General features: G+C 37.9%; 1 protein-coding gene across 2 annotated transcripts in view; it reads left to right on the top strand.

Annotated features, from left to right (window-relative positions):
* GRB14 (growth factor receptor bound protein 14) overlaps positions 1-15,269 on the top strand; it is a 122,411-nt gene that overhangs the window by 73,426 nt on the left and 33,716 nt on the right. For both annotated transcript variants that reach the window (XM_040972043.1, XM_040972044.1), the window contains one exon: positions 1,337-1,493. In XM_040972043.1, the coding sequence (XP_040827977.1) occupies positions 1,337-1,493 (157 nt within the window). The remainder of the gene's footprint in view (positions 1-1,336; positions 1,494-15,269) is intronic.

The following is a 15,269-nucleotide window of genomic DNA, read 5'->3' as shown; positions in this document are numbered from 1 at the left end:
TTAATGAAAATTCTACTTGTGAACTGCATGAAAGATAATAAAGCCAAATGTATGATAATGATTGATAAAAAGATTTGTAAAGAGTTCATACTACTGAATGGTAGAAAAACAATTAAAAATGAATAATGGATTTGAATAAATGTTCCTCTAAGGATATAAAAGCAAACAACGGATAAATGAAGAGGTGTTCAATATCACTAATCATTAAGGAAATGCAAGTTGAAAGACTGAGGTTTCACATTAAAGCTGTTGAGAAGTCTGTTACTAAAAAGACAAGAAATAACAAATATTACTGAGGCTATAATGGGAAGAGATACCCTTATACACTATTAATGGTAATGTAAACTGTTAAAACCATTATTGAAATCAGGAGAATGCTTTAAAAATTCGAAATAGAATTGATAAAGATATCTGCACTCCCATGTTCATTGCAGCATTATTCACAATAGCCAAGGCATACAAACAGTGTAAATAGTTATGGATAGATGAATGAATAAATAAAGTGAGATCTGTGTGTGTGTGTGTGTATTCTATGGCATACATACACATGCAATGAAATATTAGTAAACCAAAAAAGGGGGGGGGCTCACCTTGCTGTTTACTACAGCATGGTTAATTTAGAAATATGCTAAATGAAATTACCAGATACCAAAAGAAAAATATTGCATGCATGACCTAACCCATGTACTCTTTTAAAAAGTCCAATAAACAGAGAGAGAGCAGAAAACTATAGCTTCAAGGGTCAGGGAGATGTGTGGAAGTAAATGTGAGGATACGGGTCAAAGGACACAAATGAGTAGATATGTAGGAAAAACAAATCTAAAGATTTAATATACAGTATGTGTAGTGTAGGTTGTTGTATTATTTTTTATTGAAAAGGCAGATTTATAGAGAAGGAGAGATGGAGAGCATTATCCTCTGTTAACTTCCCAGATGGCTGCAAAAGCCAGAGCTGAGCCTCTCTGAAGCCAGGAGTTTCTTCCAGGTTTCCTGTGTGGGTGCAGGGTCCCAAGCCTTTTGGCCATTCTCTGCTGCTTTCCCAGGACGTATGCTAGGAGGTGGATTGGAAGTGGAGCAGCACCCATATGGGATCTCGGTGCGTGCAAGGCGAGGATTTAGCTACTGAACCAATGAACCAGGCCCAAGTTATTGTATTATAATTGGCATTTTTGTTAAATCGGTTAAGTTTAGTTGATCTGGTAACGCAAAAATAATTATTTAGGTGAGTCAGAGAATGCATTGAATACCTTAAATTTTTACAGTAAACTTTGTTGTAAAACCAAAGCAAAGCACAATATTAAGTGTTTTTTTGTTGTTGTTGTTTCTACCTACACAGGTGATTAAAGTATACAGTGAAGATGAGACTAGCAGGGCCCTTGAGGTTCCCAATGACATAACAGCCAGAGACGTTTGCCAGTTGTTGATCCTGAGGAGTCATTGTGTTGATGACCACAGCTGGACACTTTTTGAGCACCTACCTCACATAGGTGTAGGTAAGAACGCAGCATCCTGGTTTCACATCATTGTCATTCCATCTCATATAATATTAATCATTGGACAAAAAAAATCCCCTGATGAATACAGCTGGAAGGGAATTATGCGTAATTATTTTCTTTACTTTTTTTATTTCTCCTTGTTGGTTGAGACACAGAGGGGCACAAATACAAACAAGGATAGAAATATTATATATTTCCTACCTCTTTTCATGTCATTCCATGGTACATGATAATTTGGGAACTAAAACATAGAGCTCAAATGGATATATAAATTTCCTAACACTTTTCCTAGACTTTTTCTAGTACAATGAAAACTGAATATTTACTAAAATAAACACTTTTTTTTTTTAACCTAGGACTATGTTGGGGATTGGTTGAAGCACAAGTACCCAAAATGGTGATTCTCTTTATGGGAGAGTGCACCCTATACTTTTTCTTGACGAAATATATATAAATGTATAGTTTAAATATATATAAACAATATATTAAAACAAATGTACGCACATATATATTAACCTTTTAAAAAGTTGAAATTGAAATGCACCTCTGTTTTGTGAACTGTGCAGCAGTTTTCAAAGATTTTTTTTAATGTTGTAAAGGATTCATCCCTCCACTAGAATGAGGCAGGATTCTGCATCGATTTTTATTCTTTGCCTTCCTTCTTTTACAGATATTAGAGATAGAAAACATTCTCACAGATAAGTAGATAACAAAGAAGGTGGCTTCTATGGCAATGCCATTTGATCCTTTGAACTCTGTGTTACTCTTCTTTGGTTGCTGTTACAAACTACCATGCACTTTGTGGCTTAACCAAGAAGTTGGTTCTCTTGTAACTCTGAAGGCCAGAAGTCTGCCATCATCATTGCTGTGTTGAAATCAGGCATGCGTGGGGATAGGATTTTCCCGAAGGATTCAGGGGAGACTTCAATCCTTGCCTTCGCCAGTTTGTGGTGGCTGCCAGCATTCCTTGGCATGGGGCTGTGCCACTCAGGTCTCTGCCCTCTGGTCTGGCCAGCTTCCTTCCTGAAGAAAACAGTAACACTCAGGGATCACTTAAGTAATCCAAAACAATTCTGTTTCCAATTCTTAATCATATCTGCAAAGACTCTCCACTTTTTTGTTTGTTTTTGTTTGGGGAACCATAGAATATAATATTCAGATTCCAGAAATTAAAATGTGGCTGACTTTTAGGGATTGCTATTCAGCCTGCCACAAATTCCTTTGTACTATATGCTTAAATTTTTAGTAATAAGTCATCAAATTCACTTTAATTTATCAGTAGCAACTCAGTTAGTTTCTTCAACTTGTTTAAAAAACATTGCAAAATGATTTCATGCCTAGCCATTAGTCCATTGTTTTCTCACATAGCTGCCAATACAGACTTAGAAAATTGTTCCTTTGTTTGATGCATTTGAGGGTTTACGTCCCAGAGCAATGTGCAAGAGCAAGGTTTGGTCTAGATAAGAAGTTTTTTTTTTTCCCCATGAAGTGGAGTAAAAAAAAAACATGATGTTGGCAGAAAGAGTGTTTTCTTATGAGGATTCATTTTGAAAAGATCCTGGAAAGTGGTTTTGCTTAACACTGCCTGCATTCCCTGGGCCTTTAGATAGTGTGGTATGCGTCTAATTTGATGACTGCTGTCCTAGAACTTGTCAGAGCCTCAGGGAGGAGAAGGGGAAGCCTGTGGAAACAAAGCTAGAATCATTCCCCCGTCTCCACAGGGATGCTGAACCTGAGCAGCTCCCCAGCGGACAGCTGCTGAGCAAAGTGGTGCCGGCTGATGGTGACAGGCAAGCAGACACAGTAGCCTGATGCCGAGAAAATCTGAGTTCTGAAGGTGTGCCATGCTGGCCTGTGTGACGTGCCGAACCATCCTCCTGGGGCAGGCTAAGCTCTACATGCATTTGAGATTAATTTAATGTCTGCTCATGATCCTTAATTGCTCAGATGTCTGAGAAAATTATTCATTTACTTATGGTAGCAGAAATATAGCTGTTTATTGATTAGTGTAAGATAAAATAACAGCATTTTATACCCCCAATATTTGGGGGAGGTGGGGAGCTTAAATTTTTTTGGTTGTTGTTTTTGTTATAGTCACTATAATTTACCTGTGAGAAACACTTTTGATCTTTAAGAATAAAAACTTGCCCTATAAATCCAGCAATGCTTTTCAGTGAGAATGTGTCACTTACATTAAGAAATGGAACGGACAAGACTTTTGAAATAAAAATTTAAAATGGAACACTGAGGATTAATTTGAGAAATATAATTAAATGTAGGCATCAAATAGTCATTCAAGTGCAATTTTCTATTGGGGATTTCTCTGCTTACCTGCCTAAGACTTTTCTACTCTTCAATTGTTAATATGTGGCTTGTTAAAGTTATGAAACTGTTTTGATAACCCTAAAACGCACAAAGTTCTGTAAAATCTTGCTTGAATACTATTAACTGCTAAGTATAAAAAACAATATTCAAAAAAACGTGCATTTCTCCATCACTATATTTTGTGGAAACAGCGGAAATAAAATCAAATGTTTGAGAATATTGTCCCAAGTCATAATTAACCATGCATTCAGCTGAAGCTTATGAGGTTAAGTTTTAACTTCACAGCTTTCCCATGTTCATTTTCTTCTTCTGTTACATTTGGATCATTATGTAAATAGAAAAGTTATAGACAGAATGCACTCCAATTCTGACAGTGATAGGTTGAACAGCCTACAGTGCTTCCATATAATACCTTCACAAAATAGCCACCACTGAAGTGCTGTGACTCAGCATCATAGAAACAGACGTGTCCTCGACAAATTTCGCATTGTTTATTAATAATATTTATAGTATATCTTCAGTATCTGTGCTGTGAGGTAACTTTTTCCATTTGTGTCTTAAATGAAAAGTACCAGTACTTTTTTCCTTTTAAATATGACATCTGGTTGCAGATGCCCTGTGTCTGTAGAAGGGACCACTGTCACTGACCTCCTCGAGTTCTGAAGATGCCAAGAACCAAGGGGACCAGACACTCAGCTCTATGCATTGTTTAGGAGACATTCCTAATGTCCTTGGCCACAACTATAAATTTTCAGAGAATAGAATTCTTAAAGGAAAGGGGGTAGTATATAATAAAAGAAAAACAGTATTTATAGGGTCAGACATTTGACACAAGCGTTGAGACATCTCTTGGAAAACCTACGTCCTGTATTGGAGTGCCGAGTTTGAGTTCCCACTCAACTTCACGCGTAGCTCCCATGCTAACCCACATCTCATGAGGCAGCAAGTGACAGATCAAGTTCTGGGATTTTTGTCTGTATGGAAGGGGAATATTAAATTCAGGCTCCTGACTTTGGCCTGAGTCAGCTCTTGGCTACTGTGGGCATTTGGGCAAATAATGGGTGGAAGATCTTTGTCTCTTTTTGTCTTTCTGCATTTCAAATGAAAAAAAAAAAGTATTCCTGGACTCTGAGCAGGCATTTAATCTAGCAGTTGAGATGCCAGCATCCCACTTTGGAGTCCACAGTTGTAGCTCCTGGCTCTAGCTTCTTGCCAGTGCAGACCTGGGAAGGCAGCAGTAATGGCTCAAGTAGTGGGCTTCCTTCCTCGATCTTGGGAGATCTGTTTGACATGTTGGTCACTGGCTCCAGCCTTACGCAGTCACAGCTGACTGTTTTTGGCATTTGGCAGTGAATGAGGATCCTGCTTTTTTTCTTCCTCTCAAATAATTTTTTTTTAAAAAATAAAGTACATTATAGTGACTCTCAGAGAGTTTTCTATGAATTTCAAATGCTTCTTGTACAAAATTTGCCTTTTAAAAATATTTATTTCATTGCAACACAGAGAAGGAGGAAAACACACACACACACACAGGGGAGAGAGAGAGAGAGAGAGAGAGAGAGAGAGAGAGAGAGAGAAATAGAGATCTTTCATTTTCTGGTTCACTCAACAAATGGCTGCTGTATCCTAGCCAGGCCATGAAGGGTCAAGCCGAGGCAAGGAGCCTGGAGCTCCATCTGAATCTCCCACATGGGTGGCAAATACCCAACTACTTGACTGTCTTGCACTGTCGTCCCAGATTAATTAGCAGGGAACTTAATAGAAGGTGGTGCTACTGGGACCCAAACTGTATTTATCTGGGATGCCAGACATTTAGCCATCTGAAGCATAATGATAGCCCCCCCAAATTGCTGTTAATTCCATTTCTATAAAATTTTCAATACTCTCATATTTATTTTGACCAAGTAAAAGGGTCATCTAGAAATAACATGTTCTTGAACTTGCACACAGCAAATGTCATGTTATGCACCTTTCAATATAGTTAAAATTCCATATCCTATTCCCAGAAATATGAACATATACTACTCAGAATTTTAACAGAGTAAATCATTCCAAGCAGCTAATAATACACTGATTTTGTTAACCACCTTCGAACATTTTGACTTGGGATAACATGGTCCTGGTTGTCCAGGCTGTTTAATAATCGCTGGATACGATATGTCAGCATCTCTACAATTATTGCTCATTCTTTGATACTGGTTTTGTAACTCGTGTGCCTTCTTTCACAGCCACTGGGTGTCACTGTAGCTCCCCAGATGGAATCGTCTGTTATTAGGGTCAATGAAAAAGAAAGTTGGGGCAGAGAACTTCAGCGTGAGTCCCCTGGAACTTTGAGATCTATGTTTGTCTTGCTCCCATTTTGATTGCTAATTGAAAGCATGGTATGAGGCAGTGGCAATTAACACAGTACCTCCAGCACATACCTATAGACTGCTTGGGAAGAGGAATTAATTGCATTTTAGTTTCATTGTTAGGGACAGCAGAGATTTCCATTGTGAGTATCCTTCTGGAGTGACTTTAATAAGCAAAATGAATGACTGGAGGCTTTTAATGAAACCGTTTTCATGTATGCTGCTATATCCACAAGTTCTCTTTAAAAGCAAAGCAACATACGGGTCAGCATGGGACCCGTTTACTGCCTTCTGCTTTGAAATGGTTTCTTTCTGTCTCCTTTTTATAAGCCAGTGAGACACACATGTTTTTCCTTTTTTCTGAAGCTGATCTATAATGGCAAATTCTGTGCTGTTTATAGCCACGCAGTCTTCAGAGTAGTGACAACCCTCGTTGACAGTTAAAATAATTGTGATGTTTTGGGGACAAGTAGCACTGTGCTTACTTCTTTCCAGGAGCTCCTGTGCCAGGATCCTGGTGGCATAGCCACTGGAAATGGGTACTGATTAGTCAGCAGTTTGAGAAGTACCCATAACTACTTTTATCTATTTATTCAACTGATTTTTCCACCCATCTATTCTCATATCCTCCATGGTCTGAGTTCAGATCCCATCATTTCTCTCCTCTAGAATTACTTAGCATTGCAAGGGGTCCTCTTGCCTCCAACCATTGCAAGGTTATTCTGAGTGCAGACCTGGCTCTCCTTGCAGGTTCATGATCCTGTGTGGAGCTTGTAACACCCTGTGGCCTGCAAATTAGCTTCCTGATTTCACTCCTCTTAGTGCCTCTGCTCTTGTTTATACATCAGGCAGCTGTCCACAGATTCTTCTATACATCTCAGTTAAGATTTTCAAGAATCCATTTCCTGTCCTTTTTTTGCCTTGCTAACTACAGTGCATTTTCCAAGGCTTAGTTATTGAAGCTTTTTTTTTTTGATTTGTTTGTTTTTATTGGAAAGGCATATTTACACAGAGGAGAGGCAGAAAGACCTTCCATTCATTGGTTCCCATCCTCAAATGACTGCAAAGGCCAGAGCTTAGTTGATCCGAAGCTGAGCTGATTTGAAGCCAGGAGCCAGGAGCTTCTTCCAGGTCTCCCTTGCGGGTGCAGGATCCTATGATTTGGGGCCCTTCTGTGCTGCTCTCCCAGACCACAATAAGCAGGAGCTGGATGGAAGCAGCCGAGACACGAACCAGAACCCATATGGGATCCCAGTGTTTGCAAGCTGAAGATTTAACTACTGTGCCATTGTGCTAGGCCCAATTATTGTGATGTTAAAATAGTAGGAAGGGGCCCGGCGCGGTGGCGCAAGTGGTTAAGGTCCTCACCTTGCACGCCCGGGATCCCATATGGGCACCGGTTCTATCCCTGCGGCCCCACTTCCCTTTCTGCTCCCTGCCTGTGGCCCGGGAGAGCAGCAGAGGACGGCCTGAAGCCTTGGGACCCTGCACCCGCGTGGGAGACCTGGAAGAGGCTCCTGGCTTCGGATCGGCATAGCATTGGCCGTTGCGCTCACTTGGGGAGTGAATGATGGGACGGAAGATCTTCCTCTCTGCCTCTCCTCTCTGTATATCCGCCTTTCCAATAAAAAAATAATAATAATAAAAAAATTTAAAGAAGAATGCTGGTTATCATTTATAAAAAAAATAGTAGGAAGATGTATTCCCTAGACATTTCTTGAAAATACCAATGAAAACAGAATAAAGATGAGATGTCTCGGCTGCCTAAGTTGAGTAATAGCTGGCCAAGTACCACTGTGTGGGGAGAGTTGAGATAGAAAAGCCATTGGAGACATCCCACATTCGTCTTTCTGCAGGTGGATTGTTTTGAAGGTATCCCATATTAATCTTTGTGCATTTTCCATGTGAGGGGAGGATTGGAAATGCATCTGCCTCTTCCGTATGCCAGCCCTTTGGTGCAGAATATTGCTTCTGAAGCTGTTTCTTGGGATGATCAGGATACTTGCTGGTAACACCTGTTCTTATACAGGTATCCCTTGCCTGAAGGCCACAGAGAAGTGCAGGAGACAAAGAAAGTGTTAGCAAAGAATTGTACCTTGCTGTGTGATGCTCCCATGAGATATGCTGCAGGTGGTGCAGCAAATAATTAGTTTAAGCAGGCATTGAATATAGGAATTTGTAAAGCAGGTTGAATATAGTATGGTTTAGTTACAAAAGAAAATCCTAATGTATAACAGGAGAGTACTAGAAATTATGGGTCATCAGTAGAATGTTGTGTTACGCAGCTCTTGCTCTCCTAAGTGTTTCCTCTGAAGACTGATAGAAACAAATACATGAAATTGATGATGATACTTGCATAGTCACAATGACTAAGCAGGTACAACATTTCCTAAATTCCAGGAGCATTGTATACGCATAGGCATGAGTAGACCCACAGAAACAGGCATGAAAGGGATATACAAAAAAATTGGATACTTATTCCTGTTTGGAAAGTTTAATATATTATCAGTGGTAAAATTTTCTCTAACGGAAACATTATTTTAGTAATCAGAGAAAAAAGCAGTAAGGTCAATATATAAAACTGTTCTAAATCAGATGATTTTTCTGAAGTCTTTTTTGGGTCTAAAATGTCTCCCTTTTTTGTTCGTTTCCATAACATTATCTATAGCCTTGTTAATAATGACTGCATTGCCAAAATCAAGCAGCAGTCCCATGACAACAGGACCCTGCTTACTAGGGTTTAAGACAAATAAGTATGTTTGTAACTAAGATGTGCTGAATTTTGAAGAAGTTTTCAAGTTATTCTTGAATGAATTATAAAGTACACAGAAGGAAAAGACTTGGAAGCAAAGTAACAAGTCACTTGCTAGTGACTTGTTAAAATTCCATCCCAGATGGAATTTTATTCTGAGTCTTTAAAGGATGCATAGAGTAATTTGAAAATTACATAAGCTGCTTCTAAACTCTTCAGATACTTACCCAGCCTGCCTATAATCATCTAAATGCAAACATTGTTGTGCAAAAAAATAAGGCTTTCTATGAAAATAATTTGTTATTGTTGGATTAGAGCTAATACAAAGACTGGATTTGCTGAAGAATGAACTGCAAGGCTTTTATCACCATCACCCTGAAGTGTCACTATTTTCCTATTATTGCACTAGGGGAGTTGAATCTGGCAGTGGCAATTTTCTGGGGGATCCTGCTGGCATTAAGTAGTATTCTTAGGTTAAGGAACCTTTTAGAAATTGAGCCCTGTTTTATTCTTTGCTTCTGCGCTCTTTGTTTTGCTTGGTCAGAAGCTGTTCATTTTTATCTGAAAATAAGATTGACAAAATGTATGTAGTTTCTACCCAGCACAGAGTAGTACAAGGACCATTTGTCTCCTGGAGTTTCCTGTAACAAAGGCATACAAAGAATTGTTTTCTGGGTGAATTAGAGGTAAAAGCCACTTTTGTTTCTTCTCTTATCAAGTGATGAGAAGAGTAGGGACTCAGGTTTCTATTTGAGCCCTATGCTGTACTTTCAGTAGATTCAGCCAAGAAATCCAAGCAGAAGGTCACAGGTGAGCACTTTCCATTCTTGGAGGATTGAGGTTTTTAAAAAGACTTTGAAGTTAAATCAACAGTTTCAGAAGAAACTTTTCTTCTTTTTCTCTTGTTTTTTTTTCTCTTTTAAAGAAGAAGTTCCTGAACATTTAATAGAAAATTAAATTAGAGATATTTATCGTTATTTGGTAATATTTTTTATTGCTGTAAGACCTTACCATTCCATTAGCAACAAAAATAAAACTTAAGCAATATGTTATTTTGTTTTTCAAAAGCATTAGAAAGTCATTTTGAAGCTTGTTTTCTCTTTTCCCCAATTCTTGATTGTTATTTTTACTTATGTTACAGTGGCATTTGAGAATAATAATTCATTTTCAGAAAGCTTTTTAAACTATATTTGTTCCTGTAACATTTTATTAGTGCATTTAATCTAGTGTTTTGGATAGATTATATAAAGTAAAAATAAATAATGTCTTTAAAAATAATGATGATGAATTTATGTGAAGACTACCTGGGGTCATTTCCAAGATGCTAACTCCAAAATTGTGTTCATTTTGGGCTTTGAGCATTGCAACCAAAAGCTCCTAGTTGCAGGATTGATCATGGTGTCTTTTACGTGTTTAAAAATACATGTTATAAATACTTCAATAGAATTACCTTGTTGGCTAAAATTTGCTTGATTATAGGGTGAAGCTAAAGGAGAAGAGTCAAGGAACGTTTACTGGGCTGTGGGGCTTGGTGTTAGGTGTTTTGCTTTATTGGGTCTTGGTAATGGTGTTTTATAACTATGCTTGGGCAAAAATAAGAGTCTTCAGTGATGTTTTACCTCCTTTTTGAGCATTCTTCTTTTTCCTTTCGAGGTAATCCATCTACCTAGATTGTCTCTTCCTGTTAAACTTTGTCTGCTAAGGTTTATATTTAATAAACCATCTGCATTAAAAAAAAACAACTTTGTTTATAAGATGTGATTGACTTGTGATCAGTTATATACCCTTCCAGGATTGTTTGGATTGTGGTACCATTAATTCTTTAACATAATGAGCTTGTTTAGGAGATGATGTATGACAGTACACCTAAGTTTGGATTATGATACATAAATTTACAAAGAATAGCTAATACAATTTTTTAAAAGACATGTGATAATCAAATCTGATCCCCATTATTAAGCCAGTGCTTAAGGTAAAAAAGAAAAACTATAGCTACATTTGGTCCTCTGGACTTTTATTTGCTGCCGATGTATGCTATCTGAATTTTCAATAAAATAATGCCAGAGGATTTTTTTGAAGGAATGGAACATCTGCTGTTTACATTCTCACAAATGCTCTGGTTTTTGATATTTTGCTTTTCTCTTACTTATGCCTAAAAGGCAGGGAGGCAGAAAACAGACAGACATCTTCCATTTTCTGGTTCAGTTTCCAAAAGACTGAGCTGGCCAGGCTCAAGCCAGGAGTCTGGACTGTATTTGGGTTTCTTTAGTTATTGGTAACATGGACCCAAGTACTTGAGCCATCATTTATTGTTTACCAAAGTGTGCATCAGCAAGAGTCTGGATAGGAAGTAGGGCAGGTAAAATCAAAGTGGACATCGCAAGAGTAACTAAGAACTGTATCGAGTGTTCATGCCTTTATATATTTATAAAGACATATTTCTTCTTAAGGTCATCAGAATATTCTCTTTATGTTAATAATTTCATAGTTTAAACATTTAATATTCTAATTCTGTAAAATATTCTCTAAATGTTTTATTCCTTATTTTTTCTTTCTAGATTGACATCCTTTCATTTGCAGGTTTCAGCAGAACCCCTTACTGGATTCACTTCTTTATGACCACATATATTAGAGTACCCGGCTTTTCAAATACAGCTTGCTTCTGCAACACTATTTATATTTTCTTTTCCGACAAAATCCAAACTAAAATGATTTATGTTACTTTCATGAAAAAAATCCAAATTAAAATGGTTTGTGTTACTTTCATGAAATAATAAGTATGATAAAATTAAAAGCTGGCCTATTATTTTGTTATATTCAAAATGTGGTTTTTATTTTCAATTAACTAGGAACCATTTATTAACACATTTTGGAATAAAAGAAATTGATGAAACTGAAACATGAGAACTACAAGAACATGATGAAATGATGTTGGCTGATATAGAGAGAATGCGTGGGATGGAAACAGAGCCAGCAGAGGGACAGGAGATGCCTGGCAGGTGGGGATGTTTATAAAGGCAGAATGGATGTTGTGCTAGTGAGAGAGCATCAATACAAAGCTGACATTCCACCTGGGCATATTGGCCTTTCTAAACTTCAGTTTCTATCTGTAAGATGAAAATATAATTTGCCTACTTGATAATATGTTAATTTCCTGTGGACACAATAACAAATTATCAGAAGCTTTGTAGCTTCAGTAGAAGAAATAGATCATTTCTTGTAACCTAGTGGCTAAAAGACGTGGCTTGAATTACCTATATCCCATACTAGAATGCCTGGCTTTGGTTCTGGGTTCTGCTTCCCATTGAAGCTTCCTGCTAATGTATATTCCATGAGGCAGCAGATAATAACTTGAGTCATTGACACCTCTGTGGGACTCCTGGTTTTCCCTGGCCCAGCTCCTGGTGTTGGAGGCATTAACTTGGCCCAGCTCCTGGTGTTGGAGGAGTTAACCAACAGATTGTGCAATGAACGGACTCTCCTCTCTCTCACACCCCTCTTCCCACCACCCCGTGTGTGTGTGTGTGTGTGTGTGTGTGTGTGTGTGTGTGTGTGTGTCTTCATTCCAGATAAACACAGATTGATTTTTTAAAGGGAATTACCATTCTGTAATGACAGAAGGGAAGTGAACAAATGGAAATGCATTCTTTACTTGGTTGTAAAGTGTCTCCCTCCTTCTGGAAACTCTGGAGGAATGTGGTGCTTGCCACTCCCAGCTTCTGGTGACTGCTACTGTTCTTCAGCTTGTGGTTGCCCAACTTGAATTCTGGCCTCCAGGATCTCATTGCTGTTTACTCTTTTGTCTGTATCAAATCTGTTTCTTCCTCACTCTTATAAGAATGCATAAGTAGCAAAGTGTTGGAGTTGTGCCTTTTGTTGAAGGACTATACTATTGTAATAAAATAGGGGAAAACAGTGGAAGGTAGGGAGGAGAAAGGGACAGTAGAAGGAAAAATCCCTGAGCCTGTGGAACTATATAATAAAAATTTAAAAAAAAAGAATGCTTGTGGTTGGATTTAGGAACCACCTGGTTAACCCAGGAAAATTTCCTTGCTTCAGCAGCCTTGATTTGGGTTCGGGCATTGTGGCGTAGTGTGTAAATCCACTGAATGAGTTGCTGGCATTCCAGGTGGGCTCTGGTCCGTGTCCTTGATGTTCCTCTTCTGCTCCTAGGAAAAGCAGTGGTAAATGTTTGCGCCCATGCTACCCATGTGGGAGATGTGAAGGAAGTGCCTTGCTCTTACTTTGATCTGACCCACCCCTGGCTGTTACAGCCACTTGGGAAAACATTGGATTGAAGACTTACCTCTCAGCAATACAAATTTCAAATTATTGAATATATTTTTTAAAAAAGTTATCTGTGAAGACTTTGTCATATAATATTACAATTAAAGATTCCAGAGATGGGGCTCTTGTAACTTGAGGGCTGTTATTCAGCCTATTCCCGATATTACCCAAATTTAGTAAAAGAATAAGATAGCCTTGGGATTGAGACATGCAGAGGTAACTGTAACTTGAATGCATTTCTTTGCTTTGAGTCTCCTGTCTTTTGTATTGCAAATGTTTTAATCTCCTATTATTTGTGCCTTGGATTGTTCTTAGTTGAGGTAATTAATCATTTCAGTTTCTATCTGTGAGTTTCATATAGGCATACTATTCCTAGGTGAGAATTTAGACCTACAGTCAGACCCTCAACATCCTGTTGGGAAATGTAAGTCAAAAGAGAGGTTTTTATTTAACTCTTGCCAAACTTTTTTTTTTTAATTTTCTGGAAACTCCTGCCACTCTTAATGTTTTTGCTATGAAGCCTCTAAACTATGTTATCTCAACCCCACATCCCCCAGTTAATTTAAATAACTTACTAAATGATCTTAATGAGTTCCAAACCTTAGAGCCTTTTTCTTTCTTTTTTTTTTTTATTATTTTTATTGCTTTATGACACAGTTTCGTAGGCACTGGGGTCTCCCTTTCTCCTCCCCAATTCCCCTCCCCTCCCCAGTTTTCCTTCCCTCCAGTCTTACAATAGGTGTCTTTGGAGAATTTCACAAGTCCATCTTGCTCCCACTGAGGTGTCTTCCAACAAAGTAGGAAATTAGCAGCCACTTCACTCACTAATTCCATCCTTGTGATGCATGCATTGGGGCCATACTTCTCTCTGTTTCTACCTATAAGCATATTAATTTCTGCTACACTTCCTTTATTAATCCCCTTAGGTACAGTCCACCACAGGGACAAAAGCTAGCTAATCCTGAATATTGTGCGGTCAAGCAATTAAATATCTGTAAAAGTTAAAACTCATAAAAGTCACAATCCTCAGAGGCTACAATATTGAATGTTGAAATCCTGAAAGCCACATTCTTATTAAAGCAGGTTGCAGAACAGAGATTTAAAGATCATTTCTGGGAGGAATTGGTGAGTTTTTAGTTATTTGCAAGTAGCTGCATCATGTTAGCTGGAACAAAACTCCCAGAAACCTTGTAACAGTCATTTTGAATGTATCTGTTGAGTGTTTCCTGGGTGGCTGGTAGCATTGTTCTTTGCATTTCCCTGTACTGTGCATTCATCTCTGTATTCTGATTAATACTAGAGGGATACATTTTTTTTTGGTCTTTAGAAAGTTTTAATTGGTTTCATGCGCCTTTTATAAATTTAACTGTGAAAATGCCTGATCACTTTCACAATATTGATTTCATGGGTGAGTATTCTGTATGTGCATTGAAAAGTGAAACTTTGTTTATTAAGGAAATGATATTTAAGGATTTGGGTTTTGGACAGTTGCATACATTAAGTTCATGTGTACATACATGCACATGAGGTATGATGCTTATGTATCCTCACTTTTCATCAGTACTTTCACAAGGCTTTGATGTTCCATCATCTGGTTTAGAAAGCTGGAGGCACATAACTAATAATAACACATTTGTACAATTCACTTTTTGCTCAATTTCTTAATGAATATGGCTCACCTGTAATTATTGTACCTGAGTTTTATACCTGCTAAAATATATATTTTTGTAGGTTTTGTTGGATAAAGTGGCTATGAAGTGTTCTGTCATATTTTTATGTTTCTCAAATTAATCTTTCTTTAGAGATGTGAACAAGATCTTTTAAAGACTTTAACAATTATTTATGCTGGAATAAATTTTCAGGATTTTGGACTTGAGGGATTGTAAACTTCAAGAGTTTTGATCTTTTGGTATTCTTATATTTGAGGGTATGAGTCAAACTCATTAGAGGCTATAGAAGAAAAAGTGAAATTGTCAACTGAAACAGGAAATTAGGGAATGGGGTTGTGCGCTGGTTGAGAGACCTTGGAAAGGAGAATGTCTGATACCTTGAGGTGAC

The sequence above is a fragment of the Ochotona curzoniae genome, unplaced genomic scaffold (genome assembly GCF_017591425.1).
Source record: "Ochotona curzoniae isolate NIBS_2020 unplaced genomic scaffold, NIBS_Ocur_1.0 contig_2210, whole genome shotgun sequence".
NCBI lineage: Eukaryota > Metazoa > Chordata > Mammalia > Lagomorpha > Ochotonidae > Ochotona > Ochotona curzoniae.
The sequence above is the reverse complement of the archived record's forward strand: the minus strand, read 5'-3'. Positions and strand labels throughout refer to the sequence as shown.